The 20,974-nt window shown below is 43.8% G+C and overlaps 1 protein-coding gene across 5 annotated transcripts in view; it reads left to right on the top strand.

Moving 5' to 3' along the window:
• Positions 1–20,433, top strand: part of als2b (alsin Rho guanine nucleotide exchange factor ALS2 b) — a 21,745-nt gene extending 1,312 nt beyond the window's left edge. For 2 of the 5 annotated variants that reach the window (XM_071464135.1, XM_071464134.1), the window contains exons 3-34: positions 319–464; positions 591–1,579; positions 2,048–2,426; positions 4,756–4,930; positions 5,414–5,510; positions 5,618–5,695; positions 5,783–6,004; positions 6,349–6,520; positions 6,653–6,842; positions 6,953–7,018; positions 7,125–7,287; positions 7,678–7,824; positions 7,921–8,049; positions 10,624–10,694; positions 10,870–10,936; positions 11,055–11,257; positions 11,354–11,419; positions 11,552–11,650; positions 13,128–13,292; positions 13,550–13,661; positions 13,925–14,002; positions 14,114–14,247; positions 14,348–14,512; positions 14,817–14,934; positions 15,019–15,176; positions 15,334–15,447; positions 15,540–15,716; positions 15,822–15,879; positions 16,367–16,428; positions 16,718–16,867; positions 17,055–17,151; positions 17,415–20,433. In XM_071464135.1, coding sequence (XP_071320236.1) covers positions 319–464; positions 591–1,579; positions 2,048–2,426; positions 4,756–4,930; positions 5,414–5,510; positions 5,618–5,695; positions 5,783–6,004; positions 6,349–6,520; positions 6,653–6,842; positions 6,953–7,018; positions 7,125–7,287; positions 7,678–7,824; positions 7,921–8,049; positions 10,624–10,694; positions 10,870–10,936; positions 11,055–11,257; positions 11,354–11,419; positions 11,552–11,650; positions 13,128–13,292; positions 13,550–13,661; positions 13,925–14,002; positions 14,114–14,247; positions 14,348–14,512; positions 14,817–14,934; positions 15,019–15,176; positions 15,334–15,447; positions 15,540–15,716; positions 15,822–15,879; positions 16,367–16,428; positions 16,718–16,867; positions 17,055–17,151; positions 17,415–17,453 — 5,086 coding nt within the window. In that variant the 3' untranslated portion in view covers positions 17,454–20,433. The remainder of the gene's footprint in view (positions 1–318; positions 465–590; positions 1,580–2,047; positions 2,427–4,755; positions 4,931–5,413; positions 5,511–5,617; positions 5,696–5,782; positions 6,005–6,348; positions 6,521–6,652; positions 6,843–6,952; positions 7,019–7,124; positions 7,288–7,677; positions 7,825–7,920; positions 8,050–10,623; positions 10,695–10,869; positions 10,937–11,054; positions 11,258–11,353; positions 11,420–11,551; positions 11,651–13,127; positions 13,293–13,549; positions 13,662–13,924; positions 14,003–14,113; positions 14,248–14,347; positions 14,513–14,816; positions 14,935–15,018; positions 15,177–15,333; positions 15,448–15,539; positions 15,717–15,821; positions 15,880–16,366; positions 16,429–16,717; positions 16,868–17,054; positions 17,152–17,414) is intronic. The other 3 variants (XM_071464136.1, XM_071464137.1, XM_071464138.1) reach the window with 3 other exon arrangements.
• Positions 20,434–20,974: the final 541 nt, after the last annotated feature.

Genomic DNA, 20,974 nt, shown 5'->3' with positions numbered 1-20,974 from the left:
GCTTCTCAAATGTGAATATATTCTGTTTATCTTAGTCTCACGTGTTATATTTCCGCCTTTAAATTTAGAATCAGTTTACATAAGATCATACTGAGCAAATAGTTCAGGTGGATCTTCAATCATTTGGTGTCAAGTCTTGCATTGTTCTACTTTTCTCTCCTTGATAACAAAACCTTCTCTAAATTGATCCTATTTGCAAGTAGTGTTAGTCCTGCACATCCAAATCCTGATACTCCTCTGTGCCATAAAGCTCCTCTGATGTCTGAGTCACTCCAGCACTGCTGTACTCGTTATGTTTCTGAATGATTAATCTCACAGCTCTGGGGCTGACGGCGGTGGAGAGCGAGGCCTGCTCCACACCTGGAAGGGCTATTCCTGCAGTGTCACCCCAGAAAGGCTGCTCCTGCCCCGACCGGTCCTTCAGGTCGCCCTGGGCACACGACATGGAGTTCTTCTGGTGGAAGGTAAAACTGTTTATTATAATATTTGGGGGATATTTGTATAAAAAAATTTATAAATCCCTTTGACCAGCATAGAGAAACCTGCCACGTTCCTCGTTGATTTTTGTGCTGTTGTTACTACTAATTCAGGGGGGCAGGTGTACAGTTTTGGGGAGCTGCCATGGAAGCAGAGTCAAATCCCTGAGCCTGCGAAACCCACCCTGGAGAGTGCTCTGAGTGGGCAGCGTGTGGTCGCTGTCGCAGCTGGAAGTTTCCACAGCGGGGCAGTGACGGAGGATGGTGGCGTCCACATGTGGGGGGACAATGGTGCGGGGCAGTGCGGCCTGTCAGGCCTCAGCACTGTCCCCAACCCGACTCCAGTGGCTGTGGTGGACACCGACCCCAGCCCCCCGCTGACGGTGCCGGTGCTGGAGCTGGCCTGCGGGGAGCAGCACACCCTGGCGCTGTCTGTCCAGCGGGAGGTGTGGGCATGGGGCAGCGGTTGCCAGCTTGGCCTCAACACCACCGTCTTTCCTGTGTGGAAACCACAAAAGGTCGAACACTTAGCAGGGAGGTGTGTACTTCAGGTGGCCTGCGGGGCTTCACACAGCCTGGCTCTGGTTCGCTGTCTGGGCCCTCAGGACGTCCACCGGCCCCCTGTGGACAAATGCAGACAGTGTAACCAGCTGCTGTACACCATGACAGACAAAGAGGACCACGTCATCATCTCTGACAGTCACTACTGCCCCCTCAGTGTGGAGCTGACTGAGGATGAGGGGAGGCTGGAGGCGCCTGCCCCCACCCAAGGTCTCAAAACATCCCCGTCTGAGCCAGTCCTCCCCTCCCATACCTCCACCTCAAACTCTGATTCCCCAGCACCTCCTAAAAGTGCTGAGCCCTCCTCTGACCCCACCCTCACCCAGGACTTGGAGAAAGGCGAATCGGCCTTGGCTAACGGAGTGCTGCCGGCCTCAGACTCTGACCCCACGGCTCAGTCCAAAGGCAGCAGTGGTGCCGTGTCTGTGGTGAAGAGTTCACTCTATCCAGATGAGCAGGCTGTCAAAGACTACCTGAAGAAGCTGTCCGACAACACACAGACAGAAGCAAAGACGACGGCTGGAGGACTGCACACACTGCTGGTGAGTCTCCCTCTTTTACTGCATAACAAGGAAAAAAAAATCAGCATCTTTCACATCGACTCAGGTCACGAATATTGGGATTGTTAGGTGCTTGTTCACCCTGATTTAAGCCGAGGAAAAACGCTGTATCAAAAAAAGATAAACAATGTTTAATTCAGCTTCAAATCATTCATCTGTAGTGTGACTGGAAATATGTGGTCCTTTCCATTTTTACTAGATTCTGTTCACAGACACTTTGTCTCTTGTTGTCTGTAAAATTAGCAGGGTAATCACCAGGGATTGATTCAGTTTCTTCATTTCTCTGCTTTTTCTTGTGATTACAACCAGTTGATTGATAATTTTAAAGAAATAACTGTGGGCTGCAGCCCTGAATAGAAGCCTAACATGCTGCAGGCTCCAAACTCCTGTCACTGTGACTTTGACATTTGAGCTGTGAGTTTAAACCCGATTCTTCTGTTTCTCTCCCAGCCCTCAGCCGGGGGTCTCGCCTCTGCCTCCAGCTCCACACTCAACAGCCTGGTGGCCTCCTGCGCCTCAGCAGTGGGCGAGCGGGTTGCCTCCACCTACGAGGCCTTGTCCCTCAAAAAGATGATGAACTTCTATCTGCCCTCAGGGGTTTCAAGGTCAGGTGGGCCGGCGGGGCTCACTGGTACCGTCCCCGGGCTGGGCGACAGCACCACCGAGCGTGTCCGCCAGGAGGACTCCATGCAGGGCAAGAAGAGCTCCAGCACAGGGGACATCCGCGAGGAGGAGGCCGAGGGTCTGCGGCGGCGCCTCTCGCTCCCAGGACTCCTCTCACAGGGTAGATACGCTGTTCACCTCTTATCCTCCTCCTATTCCCTGCTGCGTAAGTACACCTTGCGCATGGGCAGGTTGCTGTCAGTGTGTGCGCATTCGCTTCAGGCTTCATCATCCAGCTTGTGAGCGCTGCTACAGCTTGTCATTGTGGCATGCTCTGTGCACAGTTGAGACTTTAGCATTCTGTGTTAGTTATATCCAGGGTAAAGTCACCCCCAGCCTTTGTGAGGAAGTGGAAACATGCTAAAAGGCTCTGATCAGTGTCTAATACAGGTGTAATGTACGGGATAACCAGGGCTGCTTGATTGTAAAGACACAAATCAAACAGCTCATTAGAGAACAGGAGTCAAATGAAGCAAAAAAACTGTCTAGTTTTTGGTCTATTTCACATTAACTAGCAGCTTATAACAGCACGATAACCAGTAAATAACTGAAAAACTCAAAACAGATCCAACTCTGGTGCACAACACATTAATAAAACAGCAGATTGTGATGCAGGGCTCAAGTTTTGTGTCGTACCTTGTGCTCGTGAGTGCTGCTCGTGGGTTGGTCTAGTTTGAGCCAGGTTAGCTTGTCTGAATGGTCGCCTTTGTGTGATTAAAAACACTGAGGAATTCAGATTTAACTTTGTTAATCTGTCTCATTCAAAGGTGACGGGAAAACAGAAAAACTTTCCGACTGTCTTTGAGGTGGTCGCCTTTTCTCTACCTGGCAGTGGTGAAGAAAACGTTGGAGGGCACAGACAGATTTATCAGATTTAATAGAGCAGAATGAAAGTTTTAATAAAGAGAGAGAAGCAAGAGAAGGGAGCTTGGTGCATTGTGGGATCGGCTTTATCGTCTGTGTGACCCCGACTAGAAATAAGCAGGTGTAGAAAATGAGTAGATGGATGGAGTTTCCCCCGTCTAACGTCACTTCTGTCATTCCTCACAGATCATTTGCTCTGGATTTCATCATCTACTTTTGAACTGACCCCTTTGTGGGTTTTATGAATGTCAGGTTTTAAGGCTGAAAGATCAGGTTTGATGAGGAAATTAGGAGACGAATCGTGAAAACTCTCACTCAAATTAAAAAAAAAAAAAAAAAAAAAAAAAAGCCAGTGTGTTCATTGGGTTGGACACATGAAGAGACACCACCAGCCAAAATCAAATCCAGCAAAGAAGCCTGGGTAATGATTATATTCAGGTCTTTATACACCTAAATACATAGGTGGATAATAGCAGCTGCTGCTGTGAGGGGTCTCGACAGGGCTGCTGTTATTAATAAAAGGCTGGATATTATGTCTCGCCCAGCGTGTCTGTGTCCTTTTGGGGAGCAGATGGCTCCCCGCTGGAGGCCGTGAAGATGTGTGTGTTTGTGTTTTCACGCATGCTCAAGACGGCAAATCAGCTGTTGTGTCCTTCAGTCTTTTAGTTTCCAGCAATAGAAACTTTTTTTCTGTACAAATCTAAAAATGACGGTCAGTGGTTCCTCACTCATGCCCCTCTGAAAGTTTTAATCATCCTTTAACAATATGAGGGGAATATAAGTCAACACAAGTCAAGTTTCATGTTATTTAATTGAAATAACAAATTTTTTTCATTTACATGTTTTATTTTAATTCCTCCTTGAACTAAATTGGGTTGACCTTAATCTTGCTCACATGAAAGCACTGGTTTGTTTATCTCTCCCACATTGATCAGATTCAAGTTCTGCTTCATGTTTTTTCCCTGTTTGAGAACAGAAACACAATAATGTAGGCTTTGTGCCTTTTAACAACATATTTTAGAACAAAATACAGTGCTAAGTATTAGTTTATGGTGCAACAAAATTACCTGCACTGACAGAAAAATTGTTGCAAAGGAGTTCAGCGTCTTGATGCTTTGACCTCTTTTCAGTAGAATATCTCAACATGGTGTTTAAGAGCGTTTCTTATTAATGAAGAAGAAAACAGGTTGATTTGTCTCCTCCTTTATCTCCCCTCCCTTATCAGTGTTTGCTCTGTGTGCGGCCTGCAGGCTTCTCTTTGTTGTTTGTCAGCTGTATGACGGCATGTGCTCAACGTGACCTGGCTGATGTGATCTGATGTGAAAGTCACTGCTGCCTCTGTGCTATAACATTCATTGATTCATGCTGGACCTTGCACCTGAAATTCATTGAAATTTAGGTCACTTTGGTCTTGAAAACATGTCCACATTTCATTTACTTATTAAACGATAACGTTATCTGTGTAGTGTTAGATAATATAGGACTTTCTTTAAAGAGACAGGAGCAGATCAAATCTATTCAGTGGACCAGCTTTGTTGTTTCTTAGCCTTAAGTTAAATGTATTTGCATTGGAGAGAAAATAAAGGAAAAGATTGTGAGGAAGTGCTGTTTTCTTCTTCCTGCGTTCACAGTGTCCCCGCGGCTGCTGAGGAAAGCCGGTCGTCCCAGGATGCGAGCCGTCGCTCTCACCCCACTGGGAGGGGCGGTCCCTGAGGCCCAGGAGGTGCTGCCCACCATGCAGACGGAGGTGTGGAGCTGGGGCCACGGCGAGCACGGACAGCTGGGACAAGGAGACAACCTGGCCAGGTAGGACACAGTCTGTCAGCGATGCAGTACAAGAAGTACTTTTCCTCTCAAATGACATCGTGTATTATCTTGACAGAAATTATGGAGAAAAATTTCAAGTCTCGCAAACACTGAAGGTCATTAAACACAAATTTAAAGTGTGTGTAACATGTATTTTTTCTTTGTAGCTGTAAATGATGAATCTGACACTGTGATGTTGCATAAAATATAATATTAAATCTTAACTTACAGCTGTGTGGAAATTTCAAATAATTAAATCCAAGGGATCTTCTTGATCTTGACAGATAAAAAAAAACAGAGCAGCTGCTGAATGAGATGTTGTTTTGTGTGTCATCTTTTTGTGCAATGCCAAGTAACGAGTTAAAGCAATGAAATATACTGTGTTGATAATGTTGACGTCATTTGTGATTGTGCAGAAGTTCTTGTGGTGACTTTAAAATGTGTGACTCGTCTCTGACAGCAGTGTGATGTGTGTGTTTGCAGGTTACAGCCACTGTGCATCAAGAGTCTGAACAATAAGGAGGTGGTGCGGGTGGCGGCCGGCGCTCATCATTCCCTCGCTCTGACTGCTCAGTCTCAGGTCAGTCAGTCACAGCTCCGTTCTTTTACCTGATTCACCACTGATTTCTCCATTAACCACTGGGAGCCTTTGTCTGTACCTACATCAGTGTGTCTTCTGTCTTCCAGGTGTTTTCATGGGGCAGCAACAGCTCCGGGCAGCTCGGACACATGGACTCACCCAGCACAGTCCCCCGCCTTGCAAAGGTGAGGAAACCACCTCCCATGCAACCACACTCACACAGCCTCAAGGTTTGTGTTTTTTGCATCTGAACTTTCTGCCTCCTCGTGCAGCTGTCGGAAGGCATCCGGGTGTGGGACGTGAGTGCTGGAGAGAGACACACCCTCCTGCTCGCAGACGGGGACTGCATCCAGCCCATCATCTATTACAGCGGACAGCAGGTGAGAGAGGGGGAGGAGGAGAGTCAGGCCATGGAGCAGGAAGAGCAACAGGAAGAGGAGCCGCGTGCTGGGGGCTACACACCGCAGCCAGTACTACTGCCCTTCTGCATGCACGTAAGGACAAAGTAACAAGTTTTATTTCTGATGCCTTACTCTGAGAAATATAAAAATGTTTTTCTACAAAAAGGCTAAAGAAACACAAGTTCAACTACATTAAATACTGCTTAAGCAATGATTATCTATAACTACTGTCACTTTAGATGTAGCTGATAATATGTAATCTTTACTTTTACTGAAGTAGGATTTGAATGCGGGGCTTTTACTTGTAGTGGATTAATTTTAAAAGATATAATTACTGCAAATAGCTGCCTTAGTACGCTGGATCTTTCAAGATGCTGCCATAGTGAGGTAACTCAGCGTGAGCGTGTGTTTTCTCTGTTGTTTCATGTGTTTTCCAGCTGGGTTATGTCAGCAGTGTGTTTGCTGGTGGCCGGCGATGTGTAGCGCTCTCGGACAGGAACGTGATGGGTTTCATCGCTAGCCTGCACGAGCTGGCTGCCGCCGAGAGGAAGTTCTACTGCAAGCTCTGTAACATTAAGACACAGATGATACGCCCCCTGCTGGAGCTGGGTAAGAGCGACTCAAAGGGGGGAAAAAAAGGAGGACGAGGGAGAAAAGTTTAGTTTCAGAATTTGTTTCTGTCATTTGTTTTCACTTTATCTTCGGCTGAATTTGTTCTGTTTGTGTCCCGTCATCCTCCAGAATCTCTGAGCTCGGCCCTCGGCCAGGTGACCCTCGGGCTCCTGCAGACGCTTGCGGGTCGTTTCAGCCTCCTGTGTCACCTGACTGGGCAGCACGCCACCAGCCTCACTGCCAACCTGCGCCGTGGGCGTGATGTCAAAAGTCTGCTCATCCTCGACCACACCAGCATCTTCCTCGACTCTTACAATGAGTGTGTCTTCACTACTGTGTTCGATACTAAAATAAATAGATTCATAGACACACATATATATACTGCCTGCTTGGTTGTGTAATTACACTTCTCTCTTTCTCCCTGTGAAGGTATTGCAGCTCTCTGGGCAACTTCCAGGTGATGGGGGGTTTCCAGGCCCTGACCAAGCCTTCACTGTGAGCACAAACAAATCCACAAAAACAACATTTAATGCACAGAGATCATTCCCATGATACGGTGCTGTTTATTTGAATTTTTAACAAGTGATGATTTCCTTTGAAGAGATTTCTTTGGGAAGAGTCCTGAGCTGCTCCAGAGGCTGTCGGAGTGCAGCGAGGAGAACCCCGCCATGGCCGACCTCCTGGTGGCGCTCTTCTACCTCCCAGCCCGCCACATTCACGAATACGGCCGGCTGCTGCTCAAACTGGCCACATGCTTCGAAGTGGTAGGAGAAACAAACACACAACAGTTGCACATGACTTCTCAGATGGATATTTTTATTTATCATTGAGATCTGATAGATAATAATTATGATTTATCATGTCAATCAAATCTTGGCCACTTTTATGTATTTCATGATGAGCCAAATATTTTATTTTTGGGTTTATTTCCCTTAATTTCTCTGGTCTTTTCTTTTCTTTTCTTTCTGTTATTTATTGTCATATTCATACTCATTATTTTTACAGGAATTTTTCTAGAATATTTAGTTTACAGGTCCTATAATTAAAATAAAAACCCTCTAAACACTGTCTCCATGTTCCCTATAATAAGTACCAGATCAGGCTTTTCAGTATCACCTTACATGTCTCACAGTAAATGTTTCTGTGTGTTTCAGTGCTCCAGTGACTACCAGAGGCTGCAGGACAGCTGCTCCAGGTTCGAAGCTCTGGCCCTGCAGCTGAAGAGAAAACGGAAAGAGGCCGACTACACGTTTCACTTCTGGAAGAGCTTCCCTGGCAAAATGACGGTAAACTCGCTGAGTGTATGTGTTTCTTGTTATTACCACTAAGCGCATCCTTCACATTGAGTCCATCGAGGTGTCACATGATGTCACAATGGTGTCATTGTGTGTGTTCAGGACTCTCTGAGGAAGCCTCACCGCCGGCTCATCTGCGAGAGCAGCAACAAGGCTCTGACCCTGCAGAACGCCGGGAGGTTCTCCGTCAACTGGTTCATCCTTTTCAACGACGCTTTGGTCCACGCACAGGTCAGCTCCACACACACACACACACTTCTTCACTTCTTTTGGCTCTTTCACTTTTTTTTAAAGCCGCCATATTTGAGACAGTGTAACCTGGTGTGTTTCAAGCCTTTGTGTGTGCTTGCCTTCGTGCTGTCAGGGCGTGGCGCCTTGTAAAAACCTTGTAAGTATGCGGTCAGAAGCAAATGTCAGCACAGAGACCCCGACTCTCCCCCTGTCCCGCTCTTCCTCTTCTTCTTTGTGTGTGTGTGTGTGTGTGTGTGTGTGTAGGTCTTGGGGCTCTGTGTCATAAGATTTAGCCCTGTTGGAGCTGATTCACATTTAAACACATGACCAACACACTTAAACACAGACACTCACACACACACACCCCTGTAAATGAGCTGTAATTGGATTTTAATCAGAGATAATTATGAATGATACTGAGCTAATGATCACGGTAGTATCAGCAGATATTTATGGTTTTTTTTAGAATGAATAATTGAACTTTGTGGCAGTGAAGTATTTTAATGATTATTAAGACTTTATTTAAGTTAACAAAGGAGATCAGTTGGTCAATACGAGTTCATGCTGTGAAGTCAAACTTATTTTCAGTTCTTGCAGAAATTTCAGACCTTTCATAGACATCGAATACATCAATGTGTAAATAAAATAAAGATGCACATCTGGAATATCTCCACTCTAGAGATGGAGAGGTGTGTGGAGTCTTCGGTTAGAATATTTCAGTCAGTGTAAACAGGAATATATTTCACACTGCCATACAGTGGAGAATAAGATGATTTTAGTGACATTAAAGCGGCTAAAGGGGAAAATGCTCAGTATGTATTTGTCATTGAATTATCATTGGATCGAGTCGTGTCAGTTCTGCTCACATGACCCAAAATCACAAGTTTGTCTCAGAGAGTTTTACAACAAACAAGAATAGGACAGAGGCAGAATTGCAGTTTCAAGCTTTTGGTTTGATTTGTATTTGCTCCACTTCTCCTGCTCTTGATGGTGATAAAACCCAAAGCTTGAAACTACAGCGTTGCCTCTTTTTTCTTAACAGTGGTTTGAACAACAAACAGCATCTACTCAGATGTTCTCAGTGATACCCAGCCCTATCCCTGCCTTCTCTCTGCCTGCTCTCTACCTGTGGGGAACTGCACTGGATGAACTGGCTACAACCAAGGCTCAATTTTTTGCTTTTTGCCATATTGCAGCTTTTGAAATCCAAAACATGCAGAAACCTTTGATAAATGTTCCATCCACAGTGTTTGTTCCCTGTTCAAGCCTTGGTTCACATGTAAACAGAGGTCGGACAAAAGGGTTTGAAAGGACAGAATTCACACTCTGCAGGATACCAGTTCTATCCTTTCAAATTCTATGAGTGCCACCACTTCCTGGTTCACTTCTCCAAAGCAGCTCCCTTCCCTCTCTCCCTGGTTGTCTCCCTTCTCTCTTCCTGGTTTCACTCCTGCCCGTTCCTTCCTCTCTCTTCTGCACCCATCCCGTGGTTGTGCTGCACATTTCAGCCCCCCTACCTCCTGTACGACTGCGTGACTCCCACCTTGACTCCCTCACCCCCTGTCATTGCCCAACTATCCAACAGTTAGGCTTCTTCATGTATGTCCGTTTAAATTCCTGCAGGAGCTGCTGAAATCTCAGCTGTGAAAATAGTAACTGATTTGTCTGTGTCTTGTGATGTGAACCTGCACAGCTGTATGAAAGAGAAGCAGGGTGTCGGTGAAAATGAGCATGCACGCCTCACAAACATGTGAAGCACATGTTGTCTTGCATGACTGACCCTGGTGTCCTTTAGGTTAATCTTGAACAAGCTGCAGCATTCTTCTGCGTTTCTTTAAAGTCTGCCTGAATGTGCTTCAGATTTCTTTTTTCTTGGATATGTCTTGTAGCAGCACACACTTTAAATTAAACTTACTGTGTAAACATAGAGGTAATATATAAAAGAAAATGAGATTAAAAAAAAGAGATTACAAGCAGAATCAATAGCAGCTTTAATCTTTACATTTGGACCAGTGAATGTGTAGAAAATCAGTTTAACATCAGTTTAGAAAAAAAAAAGCAGATGAATCCGGAAAGTTAAAATCACCTAGTTCTGAATTAGACGCATAGTAGGTGTGTATAAGTGTAAAACTGAAGGGTTTTTGCTTTTATCTTTTACTTAAGCTTAAAAAAATCGCTTTTTTAGCTGTTTAATAAACACAGTCTAAGATACACAGACGTATAGACAAAGATTGTTTTTGCCAAATACACAATTACAGCTGCATCGGTCTCCAAAAAGAGCAGAAGAAAGAAACAATTTTTAAATGTGTCACTTTGTGATGTATAAAAATGAAAAATATAGACTCCCTCCTCTGCTGAGCCCTTATGACTCAATGTTAGGAATTATAGGCTTGTGTTCTCCTCAGTAGATAAGTACAGTAGCATTTCTTCTTAATAATCCTTCTTCTTTTGTGTGTTCAGTTTTGTGAAAATAACAATGTCCCCTCCTCTTTCTAAACACTCTACTTTTCCCCTCTTTTCTCTCATCTCTCCCCTCTGTTTTCCTTCCTCCGTCTCCTCTTTCCTCTCCTCCAGTTCTCCACCCATCACGTCTTCCCTTTGGCCACGCTGTGGGTGGAGCCCATCCCAGAGGAGAACACTGGCACGTGAGTCTCAGTCATCAACCGTCTCATCTAGATCTTAAAGCAGAAAACCTTTAACCATTAATCAAGAATGATACTGCCACAATAATATATTTTATATATTTGATTTGTTATATTCAGTGTGTTTCACATTCTGAGCCAGTGTTTGTTGTCTAAAACTGTGTGTATATGTGTGTAGATACGGTTTAAAGGTGATCACACCGGAGGAGACGTTCACCCTGCTGGCCTCCTCTGCCATGGAGAAGGTAGACCATCTTTAATGCTGCTGACCGACCAAACAGACGTTACGCTCACTTCAAAACTACATCTCCATTTGGTGGAAAATGGGTAACATCTTAAAAATATGTATGAATTTCTTCTCAGGCCAAGTGGCTTCGCTCCATCAACCAGGCTGTGGACCAGGCACTGAGTGGGGCCGGGCAGGACACGACATCGGTCAGCTCGGGGTCAGGGCAAAGGCTGGAGCCTCCTGTCTCCAGGTCGGCCTCCTACACTTTTTATAAGGAGGGGCGTCTGAAAGAGGCGAAGTACGAAGGCCGCTGGCTCGCTGGCAAACCCAACGGCAGGTAGGGGACACACACTGTCACACACTCTCACACGCTGTCAGTAGAGCATTTTAGATATTCATTCATATTGTGGTTGGGATTAATCATGTCTTCCAGGGGAGTGTTAAAATGGCCCGATGGGCGAATCTACACAGGAGAGTTCAAGAACGGACTGGAAGATGGGTGAGTGCTGTCATCAGTGTACATGAGCCTTATGTCTGATTCTTTGACCAGTCAGGAATATTATCTGAGAGGGTGATTTGTTTTGTAGCTTCTGTTTCTTCATCCTTCTCGTGTTTTCATTACTGTGTACAGCTTTGGTGAATTTGTTGCTCCCAATAAAACGCTCAACAAGAACGATCACTATCAAGGTCAGTGGAAAGATGGGAAGATGCACGGCCTGGGGACATACAGGTGAGTGTGCGTGAGAATAGTTCTGATAGTTAGGAGAAAATTGTTTTTGGCTTTGCCACAGAGTTTTAAGACACTACGGAGAAACTGATTTCATTTAAAATCTTTTTCTCTGGTTCCAGACTCTTAAATGTTGATATGTGTTGGTTTTCTAACAGAATATTTTTCAGTTTTGCATTGCTGGTGTGACAAAATGAGGAATTGTTGCTTTGGGCTCTGCAGAACTGTGACGGGCATTCATTCAATTAATCCATAAAATCCATCAAATAATCAGCAGATCAATTTTGAATGAAAATTACTGACAGTGCCTACAGGGAATCCAGTGATCGTCAAAGGCTGCAGTTAATAAATGTCTACAGCAAATCTGGGAAAATACTTTAGTGCATCACAAATTAGCATGAAAGAAAAAGCTTTTAGTGTTGTTGAGTTGATGGTGATAAAACCCAAAGCTTGAAACTACAGCGTTGCCTCTTTTTTCTTAACAGTGGTTTGAACAACAAACAGCATCTACTCAGATGTTCTCAGTGATACCCAGCCCTATCCCTGCCTTCTCTCTGCCTGCTCTCTACCTGTGGGGAACTGCACTGGATGAACTGGCTACAACCAAGGCTCAATTTTTTGCTTTTTGCCATATTGCAGCTTTTGAAATCCAAAACATGCAGAAACCTTTGATAAATGTTCCATCCACAGTGTTTGTTCCCTGTTCAAGCCTTGGTTCACATGTAAACAGAGGTCGGACAAAAGGGTTTGAAAGGACAGAATTCACACTCTGCAGGATACCAGTTCTATCCTTTCAAATTCTATGAGTGCCACCACTTCCTGGTTCACTTCTCCAAAGCAGCTCCCTTCCCTCTCTCCCTGGTTGTCTCCCTTCTCTCTTCCTGGTTTCACTCCTGCCCGTTCCTTCCTCTCTCTTCTGCACCCATCCCGTGGTTGTGCTGCACATTTCAGCCCCCCTACCTCCTGTACGACTGCGTGACTCCCACCTTGACTCCCTCACCCCCTGTCATTGCCCAACTATCCAACAGTTAGGCTTCTTCATGTATGTCCGTTTAAATTCCTGCAGGAGCTGCTGAAATCTCAGCTGTGAAAATAGTAACTGATTTGTCTGTGTCTTGTGATGTGAACCTGCACAGCTGTATGAAAGAGAAGCAGGGTGTCGGTGAAAATGAGCATGCACGCCTCACAAACATGTGAAGCACATGTTGTCTTGCATGACTGACCCTGGTGTCCTTTAGGTTAATCTTGAACAAGCTGCAGCATATAATCATATAATCAGCAGATCAATTTTGAATGAAAATTACTGACAGTGCCTACAGGGAATCCAGTGATCGTCAAAGGCTGCAGTTAATAAATGTCTACAGCAAATCTGGGAAAATACTTTAGTGCATCACAAATTAGCATGAAAGAAAAAGCTTTTAGTGTTGTTGAGTTCAGCAGGACTCAAAGCTGAGAGTGAACATCCTTCGTCTGTCTGCAGGTACGCCAGCGGTGAAGTTTACGACGGATCCTTCCAGGACGGCATGCGTCACGGCCACGGCATGCTGCGCAGCGGCAAGCTCAACACCTCCTCCCCCAGCGTCTTCATCGGCCAGTGGCTGCAGGACAAGAAGACCGGCTATGGAGTCTTTGACGATATCACAAAGTACGCTCGCTGTCAGACTTGTGCTTCAATCTGAAAACTTTACAAACTCCAGTGTAGCAGAGAGAGAAACTACATGTGTCTTGTTTGGCCTTGTATTAAATTACTCATTTAATGAGCATTTCTTTGGCACAGGAAATAAAATCCTGTGTAAAATAACATGAGATGCTTAAATTTTATTTTAGTCCCAGATCAGCAGGGATTTAACTGTTTTATATTTGTCTGTTTACGTTGGAGCTGTTTGTCTGTTTTCTGATCAGAGGAGAAAAGTACATGGGCATGTGGCAGGACAACCTGCGGCAGGGCAATGGCGTCGTGGTCACCCAGTTCGGCCTGTACTATGAAGGAGCCTTCAAAGATAATAAGATGATGGTGAGCGCTTCTGGTTTGAATTGAGGATTGAAATGATGGTTGTTATTCATGGAAGTGTCACAGAAGATTTGGCAGATTTTAAAGCCAAGAAGGTTGTGAAGAAGGAACGAGAAAATAAACTGTAAAATAGAGAGAGCACTGTTCTCATACAAGAAAAAGGACACCACCCAGGGCGTGTTTAATCATAGATAAAATTTGATTAAGACAGAACAGTAAAAGAGAAAACGCGAGAAATTTGAATTTAAAGTATGTTTGTTTTTCAGGGCACCGGGATCCTTCTGTCAGAGGACGACACGAGGTATGAGGGGGAATTCTCTGACGACTGGACCCTCAATGGGAAGGTGACTAATAAACATGAAATCATCATTTTTAGGTGTTGAGGTTATTTAACCTGGTCTCTACAGTGGTACTCAGATATATCATCTTAAAATACTGATGTACCTGTTCCTCAGGGTGTGCTGACCATGGCGAATGGCGATTACCTGGAGGGCTCCTTTGGTGGTGAATGGGGCTCAGGCCTCAAAGTGACGGGGTCCTACTTCAAACCACATCTGTTCGACACCGACAAGGACAAGACCCATGTTGTGTAAGCTCGCTGAAATGATCAGGGGGAAAAAATCCAAACTTTATTTACCTGTCTTGTAATACTTAAAAGGATTTGTGTGTGTTTGTGTGTGATGTTGCAGGAAACTTGGGCGTCTGTGTGTGTGTGCGGAGGACAAGTGGCAGGCGGTGTTTGAGGAGTGTTGGAGCCAGCTGGGCTGCAAGGAGCCGGGCCAAGGAGAAAACTGGAAGGCCTGGGAGAACATCGCCGTGGCCCTCACCACCAGCCGGCGACAGATCCAGGACAGGTACACAGTGTGACAGTTTTAGCAACACCATATGGACACAGACATTTTCAGCATGGGAAAAAACAAGGTGTAGTCTGGTCTGAAGGTTGACTAGTAGTTAATCCATTTTGTAACTCTCTCCGTTACATAAATATTGTATAGATTAATCATTTCATCAACACTCAGTATTTCCTGTTTCAGCAATTTGATGAAGTATTTCACTGACTTCTGGTTCCAACCAACCTGTGTTTTTCCACCAACATCTTGAGGCTGGATTACAGCTGAAACATGAATGTTTTCAATTTCCCGTATGTGTGTGTCCCAGTCCGGAAATGTTGTCTCGGAGTCACAGCAGAACCCTGGAGAGCCTGGAGGTCATCCCGCAGCACGCAGGACCCATCACTATGGAGAGATATAGCACCATCCGCCTCTACCTCATCAAGGTGAGTTCACCCACGACTCCTCAGCTCCACTGGAAACATATTCATCATTAAGGATAATGACATATTATTTATTCTCTCCCTAAGGCTTGTGACACCCCCCTCCACCCACTGGGCCGGCTGGTGGAGACTCTGGTGGCGGTTTACAGGATGACCTACGTGGGCGTTGGAGCCAACAGACGACTCCTGCCTCAGGCTGTCAACGAGATCAAGTCTTACCTCAACTGCATCTTCCAGATTGTCAGGTACAGATTTGAGAATCAGGAAACATCAAATATTTCACATTTTTGCTTGAAAAAAACAACATTTTTATACTGATCTATTATCAGCCAATCAATAAAATCACAATGGAAGGGTGACATGTGTTTCCACATATTTATGGGCTTCTCGAATTCTCTTTAGGTTTCTGTTCCCAGATGTGCCAGAAGAGGGCGGTCTCATCCCAGAGCCGACCACCAACCCACAGGACAAGACGGAGTCAGACTCGGATGCCCCCATGGAGTCACCCAAACCTGGGTAAAGACTGAGCAATGTCCCTTTTAAATCTCTGGTTGTCATCACACGTCAGCTGGTCACATCAACCTCTCCCGTGTGTCCTCTCCTCTCAGCCGCGTGGTGAGCAGCTCGGCTCTGCTGCTTCCCGTCCTGCTGCCTCGTCTCTACCCGCCGCTCTTCACCCTCTACGCTCTGGACAAAGAGAGAGAAGACGACGTCTACTGGGAGTGCGTCCTTCGCCTCAACAAGCAGACCGACCTCGCCCTCCTCGCCTTCCTGGGCGTGCAGCAGTACGTCACACACACACACACACACTGGCTGCCGTGAAAGGGATTCATTTCATGTTTCAAATGTAAATCAATTACTTCCTCCGTTTTTTTTCCCCCCTCCCTCAGAAAGTTCTGGCCTGTGTCCATTCCTGTCTCCACACTTGCACTGGGGGAGAAGCAGCAGGTAGGTTTTAGTTGTTCACTTGACTTTTACCTTATTCACAACAAAATTTTAAAAAGACTGGTACTTTATTTACAGTCACAGTCATTCAGACCAAAAACAAACACAATCTAGGAAGTCCAGTGTGAGAAACAATAATCTATAACATGATAACACAGGATTTTATGTCAGTTAAACAATAGAAATACAGTGTTCACGTTACAGAGTAATCCACCACGACTGTGAGCTTTACTGTTTGATTGAAAATGTCACTAAAGATGAATTCATCTTTAAAATTAGGAGTCTTTTATGATAGTAAACAGGATATTTCTTGTTTTTTGAACAGAAAAAACAATCTGAAACTTTTCACTGTCTGAACACAGACTGACACATATACATTGAATCGTCAGCCTGTACAGTATTTCATGATGAGGTAGTTTTAGTGAACCTCAGGCCTGATATGTGACAGTGTGTCCACCGTGAGCACTATGTAAAGCTGTGTCTCCTCCAGGTCCTCTCCAGCACGAAGGACACCTGCTTTGCCTCCGCAGTGGAAACTCTGCAGCAGATCAGGTACGACTCTTTCATACTATAAAACAAGTTAAACACTTCCACGAGTCTGAAGTGCTAATGTGGTTTTTCATCTTAAATAAAATGCACCATGTTTGGTGTTGACACAAACGTTCAAGGGGCAGCTTTATTTTTGTTATTCAAAAGACACCACAGTTGTAGTTCCCTCCATGAAATTGTATAAATAAATGAACAAACAAAACAAAGTTGGATTACAATTAAATTTTCAAAAAAAAATAAAATGTAAAGAAAAACAATCCAGAATCAAGTTTCCGTGTTTGTGTGTTTGCAGCACGACGTTCACCCCATCCGACAAGCTGCAGGTGATCCAGCTCACCTTTGAGGAGATCACGCAGGAGGTGCAGTCGCTGCTGAAGCAGGACTTCCTGTGGTCCATGGACGACCTCTTCCCCGTCTTCCTCTACGTTGTGCTGCGAGCTCGGTCAGCAGCCCAAACACACACTAATACACACACGCATACACACATCAGACCACACAGAGCATGTTCTGTTATTGTAGGTTTTTTGCTTCACAACAGCTGAAGCACAGGGTGAAGTGTTGACTCACATTGTCAGCGTTGTTCAACAGCATCATGTGACACTTACTGGATGTTTGATTCCCCCATTCAGTATCAGAAACCTGGGGTCAGAGGTCAGCCTGATCGAAGACCTGATGGACCCCTGCGTCCAGCACGGAGAGCATGGAATAATGTTCACCACACTCAAGGTAACACACACACGCACGCAGAGCGAAGCTTCCTGTCATTTCTTAGAAAGCAGCTGATATTTTACTGGATATTCACGTGGAGATTCCTGGAAATGTTTGTGTACTTTGGTTCTGATTATGGGAAAATGGAGACATTGTTCATTCACGCTACCAGTTAATCACTTCCTGTTCTTTTTCATTTCAATATTTTTTATGTTCAGTCTAAATGACTTCCTGTGTGAATACTTGACAGTGATTTGTTTTCATGTCTTCTCCACCTGTAGGCCTGTTACTACCAGATCCAGCATGAGAAGATCACTTAGTGTGGCGTTACTTCCTCAGTGATCTGCACGCTGCTGCCCCACCCCCTCCACCCTCACAGCCAATAACGTGGCCAGGACCTGTCAGGCTTCGGGATGACGGATGTGTGCAGCGGCCAATGGGAGGTGGAGGATCACAGGAACAGGTTTCTGACAGCTCCATCTGCTGCTGTTATGGAGACGGGATCACCTCCCCCCTCTCTGACACACACATACAAACACTCTGTGGAACTTTTTGCCCTCTTAGTGACCCTTACCAGCCTTTTACTTGTGGATCATGAAGGTGCACATGCGAATATTGTTGGTATTTTACTGCCACAGAGAAGCAACTTCATACCGTCCAATGTAAAATGATGAATTAGGTCCACAAGAGAAAGACTGACCTCCTGTTGGAAATACTGACATGGACGTTGTATATTATATCCTCATTGGCTTTTCCAATGGTCACCGTGGAAGAAATAACAACCTCATACCAGTGTTTTTTTGTTTTTCTTTTTAAAGTTAGTGCCAACGGGACTTTTTTTTTTTTTTTTTTCGGCAGATTCATTACAGAAACATGAAGTACTGACACCAACATGAAGAAACAGACATAACAAAGAAGACTGTAATCTCCTGAAAGCATGTGGCTTCACCAACTTGACTTTTTATTTTGTGTCTTTATCATCTAAGGCTGCAGTATGTTTACAGCTAGCTCAGTCCAGTGTCTCATCCTCTGCATGAGACCTTGCAGTCCTGAACGGTTGCCATGGAAAAGCTCAGGGAAGTGGCTGTGTGCTGCTTTTTAGTTAGCCAATTAGCAGTTTTCAGTTTTACAAAGGAAAAGACTTAAAGGTTAGTTTTGTAAATGCACATCTAGTTAACAACTTCACCTTTGATTAAAAAGCAACACTTAGCTCCTTCCTTTGGCTTTTCTATCTGAATCCTAAACTAATTCACAGAAAGGTTTGATACTATATTTATACAAAACAAATCATGTACAGCATGCAGTGGGTGAATGTAAACTGACTCTAAATGACACGAATATACTCCTGTTGCACCAGCTGGCAGGTGAATACAGTTCAAAGTAGTTAGCAGCCAACCAGCTACTCCAGCTTCTCATTTCAAAACGTAGTGTTGTTGAGAGAAGAGTCAAATCCAGTGCTGACAGTTTAGACTTATCGTCACCACGGTTTCTGAGGATCCAGCTACAGAAAAATGAGACGGCAGAACACAAGCTTCACCTGGATTACTGACTGAAAAGCACACATTTTCCAAATGCACTTGGACTTTTATTTCCTGACTTGAAGGAAGAACATGTCAAAAGTAGAAGAGAGCAAAATCTAAATACAGTGCGCAATGTTTTTCCCTGACAATCTGAAGTTTTCAGTATTAATGAGCACTGACAGACTGCCTACACTGCTCTGCAAAATCTAAAGTATGGGGTGAAAATTGTGACAGAAAAAGTCAAAAACCATATCATGAAGTATTGTTCTGAGAATTTTTCAGATAAACTGAAGTGTTCATTTAGCTGTTGCCTCTTGAAGCTATGTAAAGTATTGTCAGAAAGCCCAAAACAGGATTGTAGCTCTTAAAAGTGAATATTTTTTTACAGGACAGTGACGACACATTTCTTTCCCGATGTCCTCACGTTGTAGTTTGTAGTGTTGTAACGGTGATCTTTAAAATAATTAAAAGGTTCAGTTTAACATAATGTTTAGTTTTGCAGGTGAAGTTTGAGCAGAGAGGCGGCAGTCAGCTTAATGCAAACTGTTATTATAGATGTGAGGTTCAAAGCTGATTCTGTTAATACTGACTATTCTTTTTTAAGCATTCACGGCACTAACTGTCAGACATCGCTGCTTGTTTGTGATTTGCGTCACACATGTCAGTTTATAAAAGGGCTTAAGAGGGGATTCAGAGGATGACTTTTTTTTTTTTTTTTAATATCATGGCTTTTGTTTTCTCAGACGGTTTAACAACAGAAAAGCCGTCGGATCAGAGGCCCCTTTTTGATGAGAGTAAATTTAGGTGAAGCTGCAGGATTTTTGAAAATCTAACAACAGTAAATAGATGGTTCGAATTTAAATCTGACATTTAAAGCTGCTGTCATTAATTACAATTGTTAAACCTAGTGGTTTAATTTATTTATTTATTTGGTGTGGACAAATATCACAGAAAGATGCATTAGTGCAGCTTTTGCAGATGATTGAAAATAAAAATCACTGAAACAATGTTTTAAACTGCTGTAAAATGCAGCGAATTTCAACAGCAGCAAACAATCCCAGAGTGTAACCGTTTAAAATTAGGCCTCTTTCGCACTTTTGTGTCTTAAACACAACTGTGATGACATTCTTCTATCACAGACTATGAGCTCCTGTTACTGCTGAGACCATACGTGCCTGACACTCAGAAAAGTCTTTGTCTTAGAGAAATTCATTCCCAAAAATAAAAAAACAGAAACCAATGGATGCACTGTAGGCAGGTCTGACATTATTTGGACAACCAGAGACATAAAGTTTTGTTTTGGCACCTGACCTCTTCAGTATGTTGTGCGTATGTGATGTTTGGTTCAAGTATGAATTTGTCACTAAACCTCCTCTCGACTCAATCTGAAGGACAAACGACTGACTTTCAAACCAAACTACTAATGCAGAACGGGGCTTTTATTGTACGTTTGTACTGCAATGAAACTGAACGGTTCTGTGTTTAATGTAAACTGAAGATAATGCTCATAAGCTCATGTTGGGTTCATGGTTTAAACCCTGTGACAACTGACTGGTTCATTCACTGACTTTAACAGCTGTTTGCTGTCTGAAAAATATCTGCATCATGTTTAAAACTAACTGTTGTTTCAGTGGAGTTTGGTGTTTCTGAGGTGACATTTTTGTGTCTCAGCTGGCTGACGTGACGCCCACCTGTGTGTCTTTTACATGATGTCAAATGTATTGTACCTCTAAATGATAACAAAGGGCAATAAACTCATTTGATGGGCATTGCTAACTTATCTGCTCCAACATTTTTGTTCTCAGGCTTAAAAAAGTCACATATTCCCTGGTTCCAGCTCCTTAAATGGGAGGGTTTGCTGTTTTTCTCTGTTTTGCATGTTTTAGTTTTGGACTGTTGGTTGGACAAAACAAGATATTTAAAGATATCACCTTCGGCTCTGGTAAGATTTGTTTGGTAATTTTCTACATTTTTTTTTTACATGGCATAGACCAAAAATGTAATCCGCAGATTAATCAGTAAAGAATAGCACCGTATTTTATGTTTTGTTTTTTTTCCAAACTTTATTCGGGAATCTTTCAGGCTAGAGACAAATATGTGAGATTTGAGACCATGTTTTAAAATGAATGTAACTGTTATATGTTATTTTTATGTGGATTTTTACTTTTATTGATGTTTTTTTTTTTTTAACAGGTCAGAATGAGCCCTTCACATGTCAGAGGTGGTAGGATCTTGTGTGTTCAAGGCCTTATGCCTTTTCTTGTCAAGTGCAAATGGACAATCTCAGTGTTTTGGGTACAATGTGGCATCAACTTTGTTTT

The sequence above is a fragment of the Trachinotus anak genome, unplaced genomic scaffold (genome assembly GCF_046630095.1).
Source record: "Trachinotus anak isolate AG129_WGS33_773 ecotype Australia unplaced genomic scaffold, CSIRO_AGI_Tana_v1 ptg000026l, whole genome shotgun sequence".
NCBI classification, from domain to species: domain Eukaryota; kingdom Metazoa; phylum Chordata; class Actinopteri; order Carangiformes; family Carangidae; genus Trachinotus; species Trachinotus anak.
This window is presented reverse-complemented; position numbering and strand designations above follow the sequence as displayed.